The 23629-nt window shown below is 41.3% G+C and overlaps 2 protein-coding genes across 4 annotated transcripts in view; both read right to left on the bottom strand.

Annotated features, from left to right (window-relative positions):
- Positions 1-16601, bottom strand: part of kdm5bb (lysine demethylase 5Bb) — a 45090-nt gene extending 28489 nt beyond the window's left edge. The window contains exons 1-9 of one of the 2 annotated variants that reach the window (XM_070447958.1): positions 16258-16601; positions 12247-12324; positions 8594-8716; positions 7944-8114; positions 6697-6753; positions 6293-6433; positions 5887-5986; positions 5523-5638; positions 3579-3737 (exon numbers count right to left, since the gene is read on the bottom strand). In XM_070447958.1, coding sequence (XP_070304059.1) covers positions 3579-3737; positions 5523-5638; positions 5887-5986; positions 6293-6433; positions 6697-6753; positions 7944-8114; positions 8594-8716; positions 12247-12324; positions 16258-16410 — 1098 coding nt within the window. In that variant the 5' untranslated portion in view covers positions 16411-16601. Of the gene's footprint in view, positions 1-3578; positions 3738-5522; positions 5639-5886; positions 5987-6232; positions 6434-6696; positions 6754-7943; positions 8115-8593; positions 8717-12246; positions 12325-16257 lie in introns of both variants that reach the window. The other variant, XM_024006344.2, reaches the window with a different exon arrangement.
- A 1159-nt stretch (positions 16602-17760) lies between these two features.
- tuba5 (tubulin alpha 5) overlaps positions 17761-23629 on the bottom strand; it is a 15036-nt gene continuing 9167 nt past the window's right edge. The window contains exons 2-5 of one of the 2 annotated variants that reach the window (XM_024006346.3): positions 20216-20441; positions 19248-19396; positions 18429-19109; positions 17761-18316 (exon numbers count right to left, since the gene is read on the bottom strand). In XM_024006346.3, coding sequence (XP_023862114.1) covers positions 18017-18316; positions 18429-19109; positions 19248-19396; positions 20216-20441 — 1356 coding nt within the window. In that variant the 3' untranslated portion in view covers positions 17761-18016. Of the gene's footprint in view, positions 18317-18428; positions 19110-19247; positions 19397-19933; positions 20054-20215; positions 20442-23629 lie in introns of those variants that run through there. The other variant, XM_024006347.3, reaches the window with a different exon arrangement.

Raw genomic sequence — 23629 nt, forward strand, 5'->3', positions numbered from 1 at the left:
CGCTCCAGCAGGTGTATCTCACTGATCATCCCTAAAGCCAAACCATTTTGGACGCCTTTCCTTACAGTTCTCTGCTGCCTGCGACGGAACGAATTGAAAAATCTCTGAAGTTGGAGACTTTTATCTCCCTCAACAACTTTAAAAATCTGCTATCCGAGCAGCTAACTGATCGCTGCAGCCGTACATAGTCCATCTGTAAACTACCCACCCAATTTACCTACCTCACCCCCCATACTGCTTTTATTTATTTACTTTTCTTCTCTTTTGCACACCAGTATCTCTTCTTGCACATGATCATCTGATGATTTATCACTCCAGTGTTAATCTGCTAAATTGTAATTATTCGATTTATTGCCTACCTCATGCCTTTTGCACACATTGTATATAGATTCTCTTTTTTTTTCTACCATGTTATTGACTTGTTTATTGTTTACTCCATGTGTAACTGTGTTGTCTGTTCACACTGCTATGCTTTATCTTGGCCAGGTCGCAGTTGCAAATGAGAACTTGTTCTCAACTAGCCTACCTGGTTAAATAAGGTGAATTAAAAAAAATGGTCTGAGAGTCCTTTAGGTGTGTTTTGGCAAACTCCAAGCGGGCTGTCATATGCCTGAATGTCCTTGAGCAAACAGCTGGAGGCAGGGCTTTCTCCTATAGATCTAAATTTTTATGGAATAGTCTGCCTACCCATGTGAGAGACGCAGACTCGGTCTCAACCTTCAAGTCTTTACTGAAGAATTATCTCTTCAGTAGGTCATATGATTGAGTGTAGTCTGGCCCAGGAGTGTAAGGTGAACGGAAAGGCTCTGGAGCAACGAACCGCCCTTGCTGTCTCTGCCTGGCCGGTTCCCCTCTCTCCACTGGGATTCTCTGCCTCTAACCCTATTACAGGGGCTGAGTCACTGGCTTACTGGTGCTCTTTCATGCCGTCCCTAGGAGGGTGCGTCACTTGAGTGGTTGAGTTACTGACACGATCTTCCTGTCTGGGTTGGCGCCCCCCCTTGGTTTGTGCTGTGGTGGAGATCTGTGGGCTATACTCGGCCTTGTCTCAGGATGGTAAGTTGGTGGTTGAAGATATCCCTCTAGTGGTGTGGGGGCTGTGCTTTGGCAAATGGGTGGGGTTATATCCTTCCTGTTTGGCCCTGTCCGGGGGTATCATCGGATGGGGCCACAGTGTCTCCTGACCCCTCCTGTCTCAGCCTCCAGTATTTATGCTGCAGTAGTTTATGTGTCGGGGGGCTAGGGTCAGTTGGTTATATCTGGAGTACTTCTCCTGTCTTATCGGTGTCCTGTGTGAATTTAAGTATGCTCTCTCTAATTCTCTCCTTCTTTCTCTCTCTCGGAGGACCTGAGCCCTAGGACCATGCGTCAGGACTACCGGGCATGATGACTCCTTGCTGTCCCCAGTCCACCTGGCTTGCTGCTGTTCCAGTTTCAACTGTTCTGCCTGCGGCCATGGAACCCTGACCTGTCCACCGGACGTGCTACCTGTCCTTTATATTTTTATTTATTTATACATATATTTGTTTGCCTTCACCTCCCTTATCTCACCTCACTTGCTCACATTGTATATAGACCTATTTTTTTTCACTGTATCTTTGACTATATGTTTGTTTTACTCCATGTGTAACTATGTGTTGTTGTATGTGTCGAACTGCTTTGCTTTATCTTGGCCAGGTCGCAATTGTAAATGAGAACGTGTTCTCAATTTGCCTACCTGGTTAAATAAAGGTTAAATTAAAAAAATAAAAAAATAAAATCATGTCCATTCAATTGAATTTACCACAGATGGGCTCCAATCAAGTTGTAGAAACATCAAGGATGATAAATGGAAACAGGATGCACCCGAGCTCAATTGTGTCTCATAGTAAAGGGTCTGAACATTTACGTAAATAAGGTATTTCTGCTTTTTATAAAATTTGCTAAGATTCCTTAAAACCTTTTCACTTTGTCATTATGGGGTATTGTGTGTAGATTGATGACGGGATATATATATATTTTTTTTACGACAGTATATTTTACATTAGTTATTTTTAGTCCCTTCAGCTCCACTCATCCCCTCCCATCTATCTCTGAACATCATCCAGTTTGGATTTCTATTTGCCATATATTTTTCAATTGTGCTGTAATGTTGCACAAAAGTTCTGAACCTTTCTATTCTCATTTTCTCCAGAATGTAAAAAAATATTTTTTTGCTAGGAGTATTATACTGAACCAAAATATAAAAACTTAACAAGCAACAATTTCATTGATTTTACTGAGTTACAGTTCATATGAGGAAATCAAATCAGTCAATTGAAATAAATTAATTAGGCCCTAATCTATGGATTTCACATGACTGGGAATACAGATATGCATCTGTTGGTCACAGATAGGCCTCACAATGGCCCGCAGGATCTCTTCATGGAATTTTTGTGCATTCAAATTGCCATCGATAAAATGCAATTGTGTCCGTTGTCCGTAGCTTATGCCTGCCCATATCATAACCCCACCATGGGGCACGCTGTTCACAACGCTGACATCAGCAAACCGCTCGCCCACACAACGTCATACACGTGCTCTGCTGTTGTGAGGCCGGATGGATGTACTTCCAAATTCTCTAAAACAACGGAGGCGGCTTATGGTAGAGAAATTAACTTTAAATTCTCTGGCAAAAGCTCTGGTGGACATTCCTGCAGTCAGCATGCCAATTGCACACTCCCTCAAAACATAAGACATCTGTGGCATTGTGTTGTGTGACAAAACTGCACATGTTAGAGTGGCCTTTTATTGTCCCCAGCACAAGGTGCACATTTGTTGAGATCATGCTGTTTTAATCAGCTTCTAGATATGCCACACCTGTCAGGTCGGTGGATGGATTATCTTGACAAAGGATAAAATGCTCACTAACAGGGATGTAAACTAATTTGTGCTAAGAAAATTTAGATTAATTAGCTTTTTGTGCGTATGAAAAATTTCTGGGATCTTTTATTTTAGCTCATGAAACCAACACTTTACGTGTTGCGTTTATATTTTTGTTCAGTACATATTATTGATCGTTTGACTATGACTTTTCAAATCACCCATCAGTGCTAATTTGCAGAGTTAGCTCCAGGTAAATGTTGCAATTCTTCAGCCATTCCTGAACCTGCGACCAAAATCCAGCTTCATATGGACAGTACCAAAACAAATGATTTAATGATTCTGTCTCTTCGCAGCAAAAACTGCAGCGCTGGGATGGTCGTATCCCCTATATACTGTATATAACATTCTATTGGTTGCAAAAATGTTGTATAATAATTCAAATTGAAAACAAAGTTTTGAATCCGGTGTCGTTTTGTGTATCAGTTCATAAACCATGTGCCTTGTAGTTGGTACATTGAAAATCTCTTCCCAACTATTACGCAATCTATATGGCACTATTTTTGGTTCTTAAATTAAACTGGTATTCTTTTTTATTTATCACAATGTTCTTTAACCAATTTTGGTCTTTAATGCAAGGCCAACAGACAAGTTCCTTACTTTCTCCCCCTTCCACTTGCCTCTTCCACTTGAATGTGGTTATTGGTGTGATGAGGTGAATAGACATCACTACTCACTTGAGCCAGGCACTTGGGGCACCTCCAGTCTCCTTTGGGGATGTCGTGTAGAGGGGGTAAGAGACAGAAGGTGTGGTAACAGGCATCACAGCCATCACACAACAGAAGACGATCCTCGTCACTCCCGCTGCCACACACCAGACACATATACAGGTCCACCTACAGAACAAAGGAGGGAAGAAACATGTTTAATATAAAACTAATGAATAACCAAAGGGACTACAAATCAACTTTTGTTCACATAATAACATTTCTTCAACTTCCTATACACTACCGGTCAAAAGTTTTAGAACACCTACTCATCCAAGGGTTTTTCTTAATTTTTTTATTATTTTCTACATTGTAGAATAATAGTGAAGACATCAAAACTATGAAATAACACATATGGAATAATGTAGTGACCAAAAAAAGTGTTTTATAAAAAATCTTTTATATTTGAGATATTTCGAAATAATCACCCTTTGCCTTGGTAACAGCTCTGCACACTCTTGGCATTCTCTCAACCAGCTTCACCTGGAATGCTTTTCCAACAGTCTTGAAGGAGTTCCCACATATGCTAAGGACTTGTTGGCTGCTTTTCCTTCAGTCTGCGGTCCTACTCGTCCCAAACCATCTCAATTTGGTTGAGGTCAGGTGATTGTGGAGGACAGGTCATCTGATGCAGCACTCAATCTCTCTCCTTCTTGGTCAAATAGCCCTTACACAGCCTGGAGGTGTATTGTATCATTGTCCTGTTGTAAAACAAATTATAGTCCCACTAAGCACAAACCATATGGGATGGTATGTCGCTGCAGAATGCTGTGGTAGCCATGCTGGTTAAGTGTGCCTTGAATTCTAAATAAATCACAGTGTCACCAGCAATGTACTCCTACACCATAACACCTCCTCCTCCATGCTTTACGGTGGAAAATACACATGCAGAGATCATCCATTCACCCACACCGCGTCTCACAAAGAGACAGAGGTTGGAACCAAAAATCTCCAATTTGGACTCCAGACCAAAAGGACAAAATTCCACCGGTCTAATGTCCATTGCTCGTGTTTCTTGGCACAAGCAAGTCTCTTCTTATTGGTGTTCTTTAGTAGTGGTTTCTTTGCAGCAATTCGACCATGAAGGCCTGATTCACAGTCTCCTCTGAACAGTTGATGTTGAGATATGTCTGTTATTTGAACTCTGTGAAGCATTTATTTGGCCTGCAATTTCTGAGGCTGGTAACTCTAATTTATCCTCTGCAGCAGAGGTAACTCTGGGTCTTCCATTCCTGTGGCGGTCCTCATGAGGGCCAGTTTCAGCATAGCGCTTGATGGTTTTTGCGACTGCACTTGAAGAAATGTTCAAAGTTCTTGAAATGTTCCGTATTGACTGACCTTCATGTCTTAAAGTAATGATGGACTGTCATTTCTCTTTGCTTATTTGAGCTGTTCTTGCCATAATATGGACTTGGTCTTTTACCAAATAAGGCTATCTTCTGTATACCCCCCTACCTTGTCACAACACAACTGATTGGCTCAAATGCATTAAGAAGAAAATCAATTCAACAAAGTAACTTTTAACAAGGCACAATTTAAATGCATTCCAGGTGACTACCTCATGAAGCTGGTTGAGAGAATGTAAAGTGTGCAAAGCTGTCATCAAGGCAAAGGGTGGCTACTTTGAAGAARCTAATTTATAAAATATATTTTGATTTGTTTAACACTTTTTTGGTTACTACAGGATTCCATATGTGTTATTTCATAGTTTTGATGTCTTCACTACTATTCTACAATGTAGAAAACAGTAAAAATAAAGAAAAACCCTTGAATGAGTAGGTATTCTAAAAATGTTGACCGGTAGTGTATGTTACACAACAATGTGTCAAATGTGTTCTGGTGTAAATACATTATACTGTTGATAATCAATTTAAGAGTATTCTCTCTCAAAAGAATGGATTAAGCCCCACTTACTACACTCACTGCAGGAGGTGGGGCATCAATACTTGTTTTTTTCTTATATCGAGACTTGTTTGTGTCTGCCTCGCTCACCGGCTCGATGGGTTCTTGTTTCACTAGAATGGGAATGTCTTTTTATGTAAAGAAAAATTACATATGATGAGCATAATGAGGAACATCAGAGGATTTAACTAATTAATTACTTATGGTGCATCTTATACCCTAGCCTGAACGTCATACATTAACTTCCAATATTCACTCTTAAAATGCATGGCCCAATACATGGATTGAGTAGTATACAAGTGTATAGATATTGGCACCGATCACACATATTGTGTTAACTCTTCTGTGGTTAAAGTAAAGCCTTGTTAGTACTGACCTGGCTCGGGCTTGGCAACAAAAGAGCCCATCCTCCTCCTCAGATTTGGTCTGTTGTTTTCACAGGGTTCAGTTCCTGGTTCTGTCTTCACACAACCTGACTGTGGGTGGAGAAATAGAGTTCTAGTTAACTACAGTAAATACCACTAATGATCTCACAAAGTTTATATGCAATAGAAAGAAATGTGCCAATGCATTCATGAATAATTGAGATAACACCCATAAGGCTTTAGGCAAATTACATTCAAATTGGCTTTCTTATGCAACTCCTCCATTTTGTGACTTAAGGATTTGAAGGGGATAGAGTAAAGTAGATGGTTACAGGGTAGTTGTGCAATCTGAATTACTGGTTTTAAGAGGAGTTCTTCTGACAAGTGTGTGTGGCTCTGTGCGACAAGGGCATCCACCTCAGCTCTCATCCGCTTTGCTCTGTGGGCGCTGTTGCAGCAGGACTCGGTTGGCTCAACAAAGTGCTGCCTCTCGGTCAGGTCAGGGGGTTTACACTCCTTGTCACTCGTATCAACTGGCAGGGTTGGCTCCTGGACAAACTGCAGGCATATACAATGTAATGTTATACAATACATAGTTAATCCATTACAAAATGTAGAATAAACGTACAACCAACAACAAATCAAAAGACATGGCACACATCTATTGCAGCAAGGACACCCAGACTATGGCAGCGGTGCACAGACAAAGCACTATGAGACCATTTTAAACAAAGAATGGTTGTATTGCAGTCTAAAATTTCTGTGTAACCCAAAATGTGCTATCTGTTAATTCTTAGATAATAACCATGAGGCAGACATACCGTGTCAAGTTCAGGAGCAGACACTAAACGCATCAGCTTGGACGCAAGCTCTGGTGCCTAAAGCAAGAGAGAGCTTCCAAAGTTAACAACAACGACCCAATCTATGTTCACTCTGTACGCTTTCTCTACAGTGTTCAATAAATGTATTAAATCTTGAAAACGATCCTCACTAGACATTAGACAAACATACTTGCCGCATAACAGCAGTAAAACTTGTCAAACAGTGCTCAACTTGCCTACAGATGAGCCAACCAAGCGCTTAATAAAGCATTAGCTGATTCATAAAGCTCTGAGTGCAATGTGAATAGACACAGACAGATTTAACCATGAGTGTTAGGCAGGGAACAGAACCGAAAACCAGAAGAAAAAATAATAATAATTGAGGAACAGAACCAGAACGAAGGTGATCTATACTGTTCTGGAACAGAAACGTTATTTTAAAAGCATGTGAACCGGTTAATAACGTTCTGGGCCTACCCCCCCCCCCCCCACAGTCCCACAACAAAATGCAACTCAAACTTTTTCCAGTGTCTGTGTCTATATGATACCTTCCCCTCCCTCTGAAGCATGCATAGTCTACTGTAGCTACTGACATTAGAGGCGTGATTCAGAAATAAATTCTAGTTAAGGATACTATAGTCTTCCTGTTTCACAATGGATGTATTAACTACAAAAAGGTAATACGTATTTTTAATTTGTTGCCGCTCTGCACACACAAGCTTGTTAGCTAGCTCTGGTCTAGCTCTTGAAACCTCTAGGCAGCATTATGTGTAATGTAATGGAACCAAAAGTCATGACCATGGGATAGCTCTGGTCCAACATTAGTTAAGCAAGCTCTCTGAAGTTCAAAGACATTCAAAGTTCCTTCATAGAAGTCGCTCCTCCGAAGATATGATTCTGTGGGCCTAATTCAGATCAGCCTAATGCAAGTCATAACAACAAGACGGCCAGCGTGTCATGCCCAGCACTCTCCTCACCCGCAAAATTTTAGTTGCATGTCGCTGTCCAATGCATGTACATAGCTTGCCCGCTCCATAGAAAGCTGCTCTATCCATTGGTCAACTAATTTAAAGTTGAGTGAAATGTAAAAAAGAACAATATAAACTGTTACATTTTGGGGGTTTGAATCAGTTCAGAACTTTATTTTGCTGGTCGGAAACAGTGGAATGGAACGTAAAAATATAATGGTTATGTTCATAACAAAACCATTGGAAAATAATTGGTGTTGGGGCATCTGTCCAACTTACCAGGAGGTTGGCTCCGCTCTGGAAGAGGTTGTAGGGGTAGAGAAGTCTCTCATAGTGTGACCGTAAGTGAGAGCCAACAGCCTTGCCAGGAGCAAAGCCCATCTTAAGCGCAATCGCCGTCCAACGTCTATCGCGACACACAATATCAAATCCGCCCTCATCTGCAACATTCTGAAATAAAATGTGTAAAGGTTAGGTAGAGTCAGTGGATTCTGTGCAATGCTATTTAAGATGGAATAAATGTATAGTAGTTTGAAACAACGCTAAACACTAGTGATGGAGAAACAAAGCTTCTTGAAACATTGAGGCTTTCCAGCCAATTGTGTCGAAAATAGTTTCATTACTCAAGGCTTTGATCAACACAGTGTACACTAGTGGTACCTGCTGGTCAAAAGAATTTAGAGCAGCCAAATGATTACACATATAACGTCCCATATGCCATAGCGTGTGCGCAGGGTAGCTTTTTTGTCTTCTACCGAAACCGTCGCCAAGCCAATTAGGTAGTTGTTTGATGAAACAAAGCTTCAGACGTTGATCACATGATTCTGATAAAATGATAATCGGCACACTGCTTTGAAGAAAACTGCTTAGTGATTTTGACCCATGCCTCGGAGCTCTGGTATCAAATCTATCACTACTAAACACCCAACCTTGTTGAGTTGATACAGGTCCAATATCTTCCTTTCCACATGAGGAATCTTCAGAGAACACCCCTGCAACTCCCAGAACTTTGCAATCTGGTCCAAGAAGTTAAGCTTAACTCTGGTCTGTGCCTAGGAAAGGGAAACGAGGGTGATATATTAGTCACTGTAGGAATTTTAATTTAGAGAATCATGGCGGTGATAAGTGTCCTGGCTCAGCTATGTGATGCAATAAAAAAAATTGTGCACTTAAAATAAAATGTTTCTGCTGACCGGCCCCTGCGCAAGCAACCTTTGACTTTCACCAAAGTTTCTGAAGGTGGTGATTAATAAATGGTTGGCAGTAGGCACAATAGAAAACCTTCAGCGCTACGTCAATTAGACAACTGCATTGACAGGGACCCTGACCAATCAGTTGAATTCCCCTTTATAGGCCAAGGTGTCAAAGTAGTGCACATCTTCAAGGGTATTGTACATTAAACTAAAATCTAGGCTACACATCATGCAAAGTGACTTCCTTACCAATTTTCCCTCAACCAGCGAGTGTGTGGGCCTGCAGCTCCCTGGGACAGCTGCGCAGAAGGAATATCAGCCCGCACAGAGAAGCACGAGATTGAACTTTTCCCCCTTGGTTAACACTATCAATGTTTCCCTTTACTCTGGGAATTGTGATCGAATCAACGCAATATTAGCCACCTTCAATGCAACATACCGAAATAAAACAAACTGAGCAAGACTTAGTATGTAAAACTAACTATGCAAGAGATTTTGTTGTCGGCAGAACGCATAGGATTAGGATTCTATTGCATTGAGATGCAAGACTCTACACAGCCAGTACTCTACACAGACCGGTGCAGCATAACCAATCAGAGCTGCAGTAGGCCTATATGCAAATAGACCATTGCCATATATGGATCTGTGCAATTCACTTTGATCTGGACTGTGTTAACAGCATGAGGGGTCGTGAGTATTTGTAATTTAACTAGTAAATTACAAATTCTTATTTATAATGATGGCCTAGGAACAGTGGGTTAACTGCCTTGTTAACTGCCCTGTCAGCTCGGGGATTCGATCTAGCAACTAGAGGTCAACCGATTAATCGGAATGGCCGATTAATTAGGGCCGATTTCAAGTTTTCATAACAATCGGTAATCAGTATTTTTGCACACCGATTTGCCGTTTCTTTTCTTTTTTTACACCTTTATTTAACTAGGCAAGTCAGTTAAGAACACATTCTTATTTTCAATGACGGCCTAGAAACGGTGGGTTAACTGCCTTGTTCAGGAGCAGAATGACAGATGTTTACCTTGTCATCTCGGGGATTTGTTTTTGCAATCTTCCGGTTACTAGTCCAACGCTCTAACCACCTGCCTTACATTGCACTCCACGAGGAGCCTGTGTGGCAGGCTGACTATCTGTTACGCGAGGGCAGCATGAAGCCAAGGTAAGTTGCTAGCTAGCATTAAACTTATCTTCTAAAAAACAATCAAACTTAACATAATCACTAGTTAACTACACATGGTTGATGATATTACTAGTATATCTAGCGTGTCCTGCGTTGCATATAATTGATGCAGTGCCTGGTGATGATTTAACAAGCGCATTAACGAAAAAAGCACTTTCGTTGCACCAATGTACCTAACCATAAACATCAATGCCTTTCTTTAAAGTCAATACACAAGTATATATTTTTAAACCTGCATATTTAGTTAATATTGCCTAGTGACATGAATTTCTTAGAACTAGGGAAATTGTGTCACTTCTCTTGCGTTCCGTGCAAGCAGTCAGGGTATATGCAGCAGTTTGGGCCGCCTGGCTCATTGCGAACTGTGCGAAGTCCATTTATTCCTAACAAAGGCCGTAATTAATTTGCCAGAATTGTACATAATTATGACATAACATTGAAGGTTGTGCAATGTAACAGCAATATTTAGACTTATGGATGCCACCCGTTAGATAAAATACGGAACGGTTCCGTATTTCACTGAAAGAATAAACGTTTTGTTTTCTAAATGAGTTTCCGGATTCGACCATTTTAATGACCAAAGGCTCGTATTTCTGTGTGTTATGTTATAATTAAGTCTATGATTTGATATTTGATAGAGCGGTCTGACTGAGCGATGGTAGGCACCAGCAGGCTCGTAAGCATTCATTCAAACAGCATTTCGTGCGTTTGTCAGAAGCTCTTCAAGCATTGCGCTGTTTATGACTTCAAGCCTATCAACTTCCGAGATTAGGCTGGTGTAATTTATGTGAAATGGCTAGCTAGTTAGCGGGGTGCTCGCTAATAGCGTTTCAAACGTCACTCGCTCTGAGACTTGGAGTGGTTGTTCCCCTTGCTCTGCATGGGTAACGCTGCTTCGAGGGTGGCTGTTGTCGATGTGTTCCTGGTTCGAGCCCAGGTAGGAGCGAGGAGAGGGACGGAAGCTATACTGTTACACTGGCAATACTAAAATGCCTATAAGAACATCCAATAGTCAAAGGTATATGAAATACAAATCGTAGATAGAGAAATAGTCCTATAATTCCTACAACCTAAAATGTCTTACCTGGAAATATTGAAGACTCATGTTAAAAGGAACCACCAGCTTTCATATGTTCTCATGTTCTGAGCAAGTAACTTAAACATTAGCTTTTTTACATGGCACATATTGCACTTTTACTTTCTTCTCCAACACTTTGTTTTTGCATTATTTAAACCAAATTGAACACGTTTCATTATTTATTTGAGGCTAAATTGATGTTATTGATGTATTATATGAAGTTAAAATAAGTGTTCATTCAGTATTGTTGTAATTGTCATTATTACAAATAAATAACTTTTAAAAATCGTTTGGCTTTTTTTGGTCCTCCAATAATCGGTATCGGCGTTGAAAAATCATAATCGGTCGACCTCTACTAGCAACCTTTCGGTTACTGGCCCAACGCTCTAACCACTAGGCTACCTGCCGCCCCAGGTAGATGCACTTGTTTTGAGATCAAAGTGAGAGCTGCATGTAGCCACCTGTGCACATTTGCTCATATAATTTGCTAGTTAGTGAGTTATTAGCCCAGTTATAGATCATTTGTAGTCAGCAATGGGGGAGTGATTGCTTCCTACAAGAGCACAAAACCTGAACATTTCTAGACAACATTGAAAAGCGAGGCAGGTGAAGAGCTTTTTTATTTAACTTAAAGGCGCAGTGTTGTATTTTGAGACAGGCTTGAATAAGCTTAGTAGCCGATAGGCAGAGGGTAGCATAATCTGTCTGATTCTCTGTAATAATGGTATGGGAATAACACCACAAAAGCATTTCCAGTCACCTTGTCTGAAGGACAAGTGGATAAACAGGTTAATGTCAAGCCCTGCATGTTATTTTTCAAAGGTCTCATGGAATGTAGGCCTACATTGAACACCACACGTTGGCTGCTACTGTAGGCTGAATGATAGAACAGCTATTTCCATGGTAAAATGTTATGGGATGCATTTTGGTAGGCCTACATCATGATCAAATAGCCACAGTAGCCTACTTGACCACTGTCTGAAACTAACTTAAAGCAGGTACTATCCTCAGTGTTCACAAGCTGGAAGTTGCACAGAATTTTCACAACGTTCAAGTTTGCGCTCAGCAGACCTGAAATTTGCTAAGTGCTGAAAACATTGAGGGAATATTGCTCCTTACCTCCAGTTCATTTAGCCTCTGTATCCGAGGAGTGAAGTGCAGTCTGTCAACATCACATGCAAATGGAGGCTGCCAGTCCTATGAGGATACAAAAAAAGTATTATTAGAATGACTTAAATATTACACATAATAAATAGGTCTATCGCACAGCTGAAAAGATTATTCAAAGAACCACATAACACCCAGCAGTATGGAGACATCATACAATAAACCAGTCCTTGCTATGTATGGGACAACGGTCAGAAACAAATGTTTAGCCTACAACTCTAAGTCTGTCTATTGGTCTACAGTGGTCATGGAGTTACAGTTGAAGTCGGAAGTTTACATACACCTTAGCCAACTACATTTAAACTCAGTTTTTCACAATTGCTGACATTTAATCCTAGTAAAAATTCCTCGTCTTAGGAACACCACTTTATTTTAAGAATGTGAACTGTCAGAATAATAGTTTTATAATTTTATTTATTTCATCACATTCCCAGTGGGTCAGAAGTTTACATACACTCAATTAGTAATTGGTAGCATTGCCTTTAAATTGTTGAACTTGGGTCAAACGTTTTGGGTAGCCTTCCACAAGCATCCCACAATAAGTTGGGTGAATTTTGGCACATTCCTCCTGACAGAGCTGGTGTAACTGAGTCAGGTTTGTAGGCCTCCTTGCTCACACACGCTTTTTCAGTTCTGCCCACAAATTTTCTATAGGATTGAGGTCAGGGCTTTGTGATGGCCACTCCAATACCTTGACTTTGTTGTTCTTAAGCCATTTTGCCACAACTTTGGAAGTATGCTTAGGGTCATTGTCCATTTGCAAGACCCATTTCCAACCAAGCTTTAACTTCCTGACTGATGTCTTGAGATGTTGCTTCAATATATCCACCTAATTTTACTTCCTCATGATGCCATCTATTTTGTGAAGTGCACCAGTCACTCCTGTAGCAAAGCACCCCCACAACATGCTGCTGCCACCCCCGTGCTTCACGGTTGGGATGGTGTTCTTAGCCTCCACCTTTTTCCTCCAAACATAACGATGGTCATTATGGCCAAACAGTTCTATTTTTGTTTCATCAGACCAGAGGACATTTCTCCAAAAAGTACGATCTTTGTCCCCATGTGCAGTTGCAAACCGTAGTCTGGCTTTTTTATGGCAGTTTTGGAGCAGTGGCTTCTTCCTTGCTGAGCGGCCTTTCAGGTTATGCCGATAAAGGACTTGTTTTACTGTGGACATAGATACTTTTGTAACAGTTTCCTCCAGCATCTTCACACGGTTCTTTGCTGTTGTTTGGCACTTTTTGCACCAAAGTATGTTCATCTCTAGGAGACAGAACGCGTCTCCTTCCTGAGCGGTATGACGGCTGCGTGGTCCCATGGTGTTTATACTTGCGTACTATTGTTTGTACAGACAAACGTGGTACATTCAGGTGTTTGGAAATTGCTCCCAAGGACGAACCAGACTTGTGGAGGTCTACAATTTTTTTTCTGAGGTATTGGCTGATTTCTTTTGATTTTCCCATGATGTCAAGCAAAGAGGCACTGAGTTTGAAGGTAGGCCTTGAAATACATCCACAGGTACACCTCCAATTGACTCAAATTATGTCAATTAGCCTATCAGAAGCTTCTAAAGCCATGACATAATTTTCTGGAATTTTCCAAGCTGTTTAAAGGCACAGTCAACAAAGTGTATGTAAACCTCTGACCCACTGGAATTGTGATACAGTGAATTATAAGTGAAATAATCTGTCTGTAAACAATTGTTGGAAAAATTACTTGTGTCATGCACAAAGTAGATGTCCTAACCGACTTGCCAAAACTATAGTTTGTTAACAAGAAATTTGTGGAGTGGTTGAAAAACAAGTTTTAATGACTCCAACCTAAGTGTATGTAAACTTCCGACTTCAACTGTACATCATTACTTTTTTCTCAATACAATTTGCTAGTTGTTTTTGGGTTACAACATGAGCATTGTAGAGCATACAGCACGATTGATTCCTTATCTTAAACCCACTAGCCTAACTAACATCACCTAAAGACCAACAAAATGGCTAGATGGAATTCAACAGCCAAGAAACGGTCAGGCCTACTGAGTGAACATTTCATTGCACCAGGATATTTACATCAATCAATTAAATTACTTATCACTAATTTTAGACTACATCCAATATTGATGGATAGTTATAACCAATACTTGTCTTTTTTTTAACCTGTACTGTTGGAGCTCGGCGCATAAGAATTTCAGTGTACCCTAGGATTACATCTGCAATCCTGTGCATGTGACTAATAAACTCCTATCTAATAATATATGTTATTTGACTGATGCCTATTATTCATTTATGGATTCCATCTTTTTTTGGATTCTGCCTTTTTATTTCAGTTTCCAAAAAGTTCACAGTTATAAATAAGTTTAGGCTACACCAAACTGGAGACTAATAAATACAGGTGATCCTTAGTTGTGGGAAGTTAGAAGTTTATCTGAATGACATTAAAAACAACATTCATAGTAACTAATCAACCAACATTACCCGTCTCTGTAAAGTTACAGCTCTTTGGCATTACCAGTGACTAGGGTTTCAATAAATTCCCTGGTTTTCACAAACTCCTGGTTGGAAAAATTCTTGAAATCATTAAGGAATAAGTAGGAAATCCACAACCAGGATTTCTGAAAAACCTGGAAATATATTGAAAGTCCACAGAACTGTTGAAACCCTACCAGTGACTATGGTCAGACAATGTCAAAAGGTTGCCTATTATTTTTGATCTACCAAGCTAATCAATTAAAGACAAAAGTTGCCAGAAGATACCGACCCTAATGTTACGCTTGTTTACACCGAGCTGCACTGGGGTTAAATTAAGACACCGTGGAGACAGCGTGAGATATGGGTCAGAAAATGTACCTCAATGCAGGGATGGGATATGCCACTGTACTCCAAATTGTACCTTTATCCACACTGATACATCGACTAGAAGATTGAAATACTGATAGTTCTCTCAGAAAACTGCTCTTTTCTTCCTCATCGCATGCTAGCTAGCAGTAGCCATTCTGGAATGGCAATGTCAGCCAATCAACTCCATATGCCATTCCATAATGGCTGCTGTTAACTAGCATGAAGACAAAAAGGGCAGTTTTCTGGGGGGAGAAAACAGTATTTCAATCTTCTCAATGGGGCAGTGTGTTTATAGGTACAATTGAGTACAGTGGCATATCCCATCCCTGCATTGAGGTAAGTTTTCCGACCCATATTTCATGCTGACTCCACAGTGTTTTAATGTAGCCATGATTGCGTTCAGATCCCAATGCAGCTCAGTGTAAACAAGCATAACGGTAGGGTCGGTATCTTCTGCCAAAGACAAATGGTGTATGCAGTGTGTATTGTTTTCTCGCCTGATGACAAAACTACGCTGATCAGTCTTGGTAGCAAGCGGCTAGCTAATGAACACAGCTGTAAGTCTCCACGTAAATTCAATTGACATAACTAGCTTTTTTGTTTATTGACTGCTGTTTGTTTTAAGTAACGTTAACTAGCTAACGTTATCTGTTACTACTAACGTTGGCTAACTTGTCGTTTTACACTTTACTGACAGACTTCACTGTCGGTCATCGCACTAGCTAGTTTGACATCTGTCGTTAACTAAAGGATGATCTCACGATTTGTTAGTCAGCTAACGTTAGCTAGCTAGCTCAATTAGCTAGCACGACGATTTCAATGATTGAAGAAGCAGTCAACATTGTCTAAGCAGGTTACGTTAGCAAGTTATTTTCATTAACGTTGCCTGCTGCAGTTACACAATGCCACTAACGTTAATTCAGTTGGTCAGGTAACTAACGTTAGATATTAAAACCAGCTTGATTATGTAGTTAGCTAGCTATATAAACATATTAATGATACAAAAGAATCAGCAAAACCTTCATCCGCCATGTTGAAAAGGTCCCTTTAACCCCCGTGTTTGTGGTTGTCAGTTTTGTTAAAACGGTTTTAAAGAATCTGTTAAACCATTCAGCATCTCGACCACACTTACCGGAGGCGGGCGGACCTTACAAATACCCGTTTTTTCCGCAATTGGACGGATCTTATTTATATAAGCAAAAGGATCGGCAAATTCCTCCCAGCTTGGTTCGAAGACTGGGCACTCCTGAGGCGGCTTGAACTCGTCCGGCCGAGGCTGGGTCATGGTCTTGGTCCAATCTAAGAGCTCAGACAACACAGGTAGCCTGGTCACAGTGTGTCACCTTATCTTATGGTCTGTCCGGAGGTATATCCTTCTAATTTTCCAATGTCAGGGTCTCTCGAAGTCAATCGGGATCAACAATACGAGGCAGCTCAGCCAAACACACATACACACACAGTGAAATGAATGTTCTAAGGCAGTGACTACGTCCGCCTAAAAAAGTAGATACCATATAATTTTTCTAAAACCTCTTATGTTTGCAAACTCATTCTCTGACCTTAGACATCAATCCTACTGCATGTTAAACATTGTAAATCAATATAAATTATAGGCTTTTATTACATGGATTGTGATTATTGTCGATTGCACCAATATATTTCTAAAATGATTCCTAAATATTTTAATTGTTAATCATATACATACATGAATATGTAAATATACAAATTCCCGTTTGTTTTGACACACCATTGTCGTGTTGAATTTAGTGTAATTTACACAGAATTATGTTGGAAAAGATGGAGTATAAACTACGCATAAATTACTACTTTCTTTAGTCAGACTCTAATCAATTTTTTTAAACTAAATTGTAATGACACATATATAGGCTATGTAGAGGCCTATTATTAAGTCACAATATTGAATGCACCCGACTGATGTGCTCAGTGAAGTACTGTAGCACACAGTGCATTTGAAGCCTATGCTACATCCAAACCAGCAGCTTCATTATAGTGTCAAATATTGTTCGCCTAACAAAACATCGTCTTATTGGCAAGTTGAATATACGTAATTGTGCACCATGTTGATTGGTAAAATATTATGATTTCAGAGTATTCATTCTTGAAAATGATTTCCATTGTATCCTCACTGGCTACTGTTTATTATCGCGGAGGGATATTTTCAGGTGACACCTTCACCGCTGCCGGAACTTGTTCTTTAAATAGCCCCGATGGGAATATTTTGATTGGATGTATCTGCTTTGCAGGGGGCGAGCATTGATGAGTTTTGATATGTAACAGTTTGAGGCTAGTCACAAATTATATCGATGCGCTCCACAATAATGATCCAGAGACCATAGCCCAGTAGCAACAGTCATCAGCTCACTGATTGCAACCAGCAATGGGTTACAACTGTTTATTACATCATTATACAATATTTATACATCTATAGATTCATAATATACTGTTAGTAAACTAAATATAAATCCTCAATACATTATTACTGAAACAGAACATGACAACAGAACGTGGGTAAGGTTCTCCAATCTACTCCTGGTTGAGTTTGGCCCTAGCTGTAACATGCTAATCATCATGAATTTCAAAGAAATATGCAGAGAAAAAAATATCTTGTGCAATGTTGTACTCAAGACCGATTTTATTCAGAAGCTGAAAACTATTGCAATTGCAAAACATGGCACTTTGGAACTTACCGATTTAACAAGGCGTTAATAAACCACAAAAAGTGCATCTGGCTGTACATACGGTTTATACAACTTCAGGTGTTTTTGTTCAGGGTAGGAAGATACAACAATATATTGTTACAAGAAGAAAGAATACAAAGACAGAATATTACATTTTTAATAGACAGATTGGACATCATGGTTATTTGGTTCTTAATATTCCTCACCCGCTTCATCATCATCAGAGTCTGTGCTTGTTCTGCCCAGCTCTTCATAATCCTTCTCCAGACAAGCCAGGTCTTCTCTGGCCTCAGAGAACTCTCCCTCCTCCATGCCCTCACCTACATACCAGTGCACAAAGGCACGTTTGGCATACATGAGGTCAAACTTGTGGTCCAAACGGGCCCAGGCTTCAGCAATGGCAGTGGTGTTGCTCAGCATGCACACAGCCCTCTGGACTTTAGCTAGATCACCTCCAGGTACGGCAGTCGGGGGCTGATAGTTGATCCCAACCTGATTAGATAGAAATAAAATAAACAAATGACCCCTTAGGCGGCAAAATAAATATGGTGTTCATCTCAAAATGCAATATAAACCATATACAGGAGGCAATCATGTTACTTACCTTGAAACCGGTGGGGCACCAATCCACAAACTGGATGGAACGTTTGGTCTTGATATTTTGAATGGCAGCATTCACATCTTTGGGCACCACATCTCCACGGTACAGCATACAGCAGGCTATGTACATGCCATGGCGAGGGTCACACTTGACCATCTGATTGGCTGGCTCGAAGCAGGCAGTGGTGATCTCAGAGACGGTCAGCTGCTCATGGTAGGCCTTCTCAGCGGAGATAATGGGCGCGTAGGTGACCAGGGGGAAATGAATGCGGGGGAATGGGACTAAATTGGTCTGGAACTCTGTGAGGTCTACATTCAAGGCACCATCAAAGCGTAGGGAGGCAGTGATGGAGGAAACGATCTGACCGATCAATCTGTTGAGGTTGGTGTAGGATGGACGCTCAACGTCCAGGTTGCGGCGACAGATGTCGTAGATGGCCTCATTGTCCACCATGAAGGCACAGTCAGAGTGATCCAGGGTGGTGTGGGTGGTCAGAATGGAATTATATGGCTCTACCACAGCTGTGGACACTTGGGGAGCTGGGTAGATGGCAAACTCCAGCTTGGACTTCTTACCGTAGTCAACAGACAGGCGCTCCATCAGCAGAGAGGTGAAACCAGAGCCAGTGCCTCCTCCGAAGCTGTGGAAGATGAGGAATCCTTGTAGCCCTGTGCACTGGTCAGTCTAGGGAGAAAAACAATTGACCAACTCAACACCAGTGATGCACATATATATTGGCCTTAGCCTATATTATTACTACATTATGACTCAAATCCTTCCTTTGACTGTATGACCAAGATCTGGTCTTAATGTGATACTTACCATTTTACGGACACGCTCCAGAACCCCGTCAATGATCTCCTTCCCCACGGTGTAGTGTCCACGGGCGTAGTTATTGGCTGCATCCTCCTTTCCAGAGATGAGCTGCTCAGGATGGTAGAGCTGCCTGTACATTCCCGTCCTGACCTCATCTGGAGGGAAAACAATCACTCATCAACAAATATAGGACATCAACTGTAAATGTCACCTAAATTATCACACAGTAGTATCAATTAATTGTTGATTTGCTCTTGGTTGGCAGTCCTGTTTATTGATATTATGTAGCCTATAAAGCTGTACTTACATCCACCCACAGTGTAATGTAGATTCACAATTTTAACAATCAGAATTTTTTGTATTTATTAATGTGCAGTAGTAACACTTCTAGAACTGCTACAGTAATGTAAGTGTTTTGTTTAATGCACACTACTTAACAGACATACTGCAGCTCATTAGAAGTAACCTTGCATTTTATTCATTATTACTTGGCAAGGGATACTTGTGTGTACTTTGGAGCAGGATATGCTGTGTGTGGGCTTTCTTTATTCATTCATCGTTTTGTTGTTGGCCCAGTTGTTATTGTTGTGAAAGTTTGGGATGTATATCACTAATAAACCCCTCTTTTATTAAACATTGAATTATTTTATCATCTCTTCTTCTTTGTATCAATATTCTACACCACCACTTACCAATTACAGCTGACTAGGTCCACAAATACAGCCCTTTGTACAAGCTTTCCTGAGCCACGCTCATTGAAGAAAGTGTAAAAGGGGTCATCACCGCCACCAACAATGGTCTTGTTTCTTGGATACCATGTTCCATCCAGCACAGGTTCCAGCATGCATTCCCAATTAGCACTCCTGCCTGGCCCATGAGGATGGATATGCATTCACACTACACATGTGCAATCACACACACAAACATGAATGATGGGTGGAGAGAAACAAAATGTTACAAATGACATTGCTTACCGACCACCGTTGGCTCCAGGTCCACAAATATGGCCCTGGGAACATGCCGGCCAGAACTTCCTGTGTTGAAAAAGGTGTTGAAGGGGTCAGTCCGTGAATTAGGCCCCTGGTCCTCTTCATTGAACACCCCGTCAGGCCCCACACCGTGTTCCAAGCAGAAGAGTTCCCAGCATGCATTGCCAGTCTGAACTCCCGCCTGACCCACGTGGATGGAGATACACTCTCTCTGTTGGCAAAAAACAACAGCATGACTACTTCCTGTTCCTCAAACCGTCTGGCTGAAGTGGAAAATACATAAACAGCAAAACCCGTCTGACACAGATACTGTAAATCGGACTATATTAACACACAAGGAATTCAACTATGCTGACATCTAGGATTTACTAATAACAACATTTGTGTAGGTTATCTTTTCTGCTTTTGCTGGTTGTTTACACCTCAGTAAGAACAGTCAAAACTGAAGAGGCCGAATGAAAAGTTGATAGAAAAGCAAAACCGGATATAGAAAAAATCAAGATATATCCATTACCACGTGGTTCAAGGATTTAAAGGTCATTCCAAAAGTAGAGAGCAATATGGTAGCTCCAAATTTAAAGTAACTATGTCACTAAATAATGATCCCCAAAGATCCTGAACTTAAAATTGGTAAAATAAAAATGATTTATTCCTTTGATAGTCAGTTTCCCGGACACAGATTGACCCTAGTCCTGGACTTGAAATCAGGGTGCTTTTTTTGTCCAGAACTAGGCCTAATCTGACTCTGGGAAACTGTACCTAAGTGTTTAAAGAATATATTTTAGGCAGACTGCCAGACACATGTTTCAGCAGGTCCAGATTCGTAAGTCTTGGCACTGGATCTCAGGGGGAGGGAATTCTAGGTTCTCACAAGGTGGTAATAAACTGACATTTGAAAATGAAATGGCATCTGTAAAAATGTAAAACTAAAATGCTGTGTAATAACACAGTAAGTCACAAAGATAAATATAACTCCTAAATCAGGAATACAAAGTAACTTATTGTATGATGACGTCTGGTTCTTTAAAAAGCACAAGGTATCATGCATAGGCCCATAGGCTATGTACTAGACTACATGTTTCATTTATGTACACAACTGAATCCTGGCTTAGGAAAACCACCAAAAACCCTGAAATCTCCATCGCTAACTATAACATTTTCCGCCAAGATAGATCTGCCAAAGGGGGCGGTGTTGCAATCTACTGCAAAGATAGCCTGCAGAGTTCTGTATTACTATCCAAGTCTGTACCCAAACAATTCGAGCTTCTACTTCTAAAAATTCACCTCTCCAGAAACAAGTCTCTCACTGTTGCCACTTGCTATAGTCCTCCCTCTGCCCCCAGCTGTGCCCTCAATACCATATGTGAATTGATTGCCCTCCATCTATCTTCTGAGCTCGTGCTACTAGGTGACCTAAACTGGGACATGCTTAACACTCCGGCCATCCTACAATCTAAGCTTGATGCCCTCAATCTCACAGAAATTATCAATGAACCTACCAGGTACAACCCCAAATCCGTAAACACGGGCACCCTCATAGATGTCATCCTAACTAACTCGCCCTCCAAATACACCTCTGCTGTTTTCAATCAAGATCTCAGCGATCACTGCCTCATTGCCTGCATCCGTAATGGGTCTGCGACCAAACGACCACCCCTCATCACTGTCAAACGCTCCCTAAAACACTTCTGCGAGCAGGCCTTTCTAATCGACCTGGCCGGGGTATCCTGGAATGACATTGACCTCATCCCGTCTGTAGATGATGCCTGGCTATTCTTTAAAAGTGCTTTCCTCACCATCTTATTAAATAAGCATGCCCCACTCAAAACATTTAGAACTAGGAACAGATATAGTCCTTGGTTCACTCCAGACCTGTCTGCCCTTGACCAGCACAAACACATCCTGTGGCGTTCTGCATTAGCATCGAATAGCCCCCGTGGTATGCAACTTTCAGGGAAGTTAGGAACAAATATACACAGGCAGTTAGAAAAGCTATGGCTAGCTTTTTCAAACAGAAATTTGCGTGCTGTAGTACTAACTCAAAAATGTTCTGGGACACTGTAAAGTCCATGGAGAATAAGAGCACCTCCTCCAACCTGCCCACTGCTCTGAGGCTAGGAAGCACTGTTACCACTGATAAATCCACTATAATTGAGAATTTCAATAAGCATTTCTCTACGGCTGGCCATGCTTTCCACCTGGCTACCCCTACACCGGTCAACTGCCCGGGACCCGCCACAGCAACCCGCCAAAGCCCCCACCATTTCTCCTTCACCCAAATCCAGATAGCTGATGTTCTGAAAGAGTTCCAAAATCTGGACCCATACAAATCAGCCGGGCTAGACAATCTGGACCCTCTCTTTCTAAAATTATCTGCCGTAATTGTTGCAACCCCTATTACTAGCCTGTTCAACCTCTCTTTCGTATCGTCTGACATTCCCAAAGATTGGAAAGCTGCRGCYGTCATCCCCCTCTTCAAAGGGGGTGACACTCTAGACCCAAACTGCTACAGACCTATATCTATCCTACCCTGTCTTTCTAAGGTCTTCGAAAGCCAAGTTAACAAACAGATTACCGACCATTTCGAATCCCACCGTACCTTCTCCGCTATGCAATCTGGTTTCAGAGCTGGTCATGGGTGCACCTCAGCCACGATCAAGGTCCTAAACAACATCATAACCGCCATTGATAAGAGACATCACTGTGCAGCCGTATTCATCGACCTGGCTAAGGCTTTCGACTCTGTCAATCACCACATTCTTATTGGCAGACTCGACAGCCTTGGTTTCTCAAATGATTGCCTCGCCTGGTTTACCAACTACTTCTCTGATAGAGTTCAGTGTGTCAAATCGGAGGGCCTGTTGTCCGGACCTCTGGCAGTCTCTATGGGTGTGCCACAAGGTTCAATTCTCGGGCTGACTCTCTTTTCTGTATACATCAATGATGTTGCTCTTGCTGCTGGTGATTCTCTGATCCACCTCTACGCAGACGACACCATTCTGTATACTTCTGGCCCCTCTTTGGACACTGTGTTAACTAACCTCCAGATGAGCTTCAATGTCACGAATCCCGCTGAAGATGGTGCCTCTTCCCATTCGGGCGGCGCTCGGCGGTCGTCGTCGCCGGCCTACTAGCTGCCACCGATCCCCTTTTCTGTTTCATTTAGTTGTGTCTGATTTGTTGCACCTGTTTCGTGTTTAGGTTTGATTGTGGGCTATTTAAACCCAGTTGGCCCATCGACTTTTGTGCGGGCTTGTTTTTCTGTTTGTGGTGTTTCGTTCATTTCTTGTGGTGTCTGTTCCTATCCTGTTTAGTCCTGTTTGTTTGGACTGGGACTTTACGCGCCCTTGTGTGTGTGGCGTGACCGTCTCTCTGGTATTTTGGAATATTAAATCCACG

The sequence above is a fragment of the Salvelinus sp. IW2-2015 genome, linkage group LG17 (assembly GCF_002910315.2).
Source record: "Salvelinus sp. IW2-2015 linkage group LG17, ASM291031v2, whole genome shotgun sequence".
Taxonomy (NCBI): Eukaryota; Metazoa; Chordata; class Actinopteri; order Salmoniformes; family Salmonidae; genus Salvelinus; species Salvelinus sp. IW2-2015.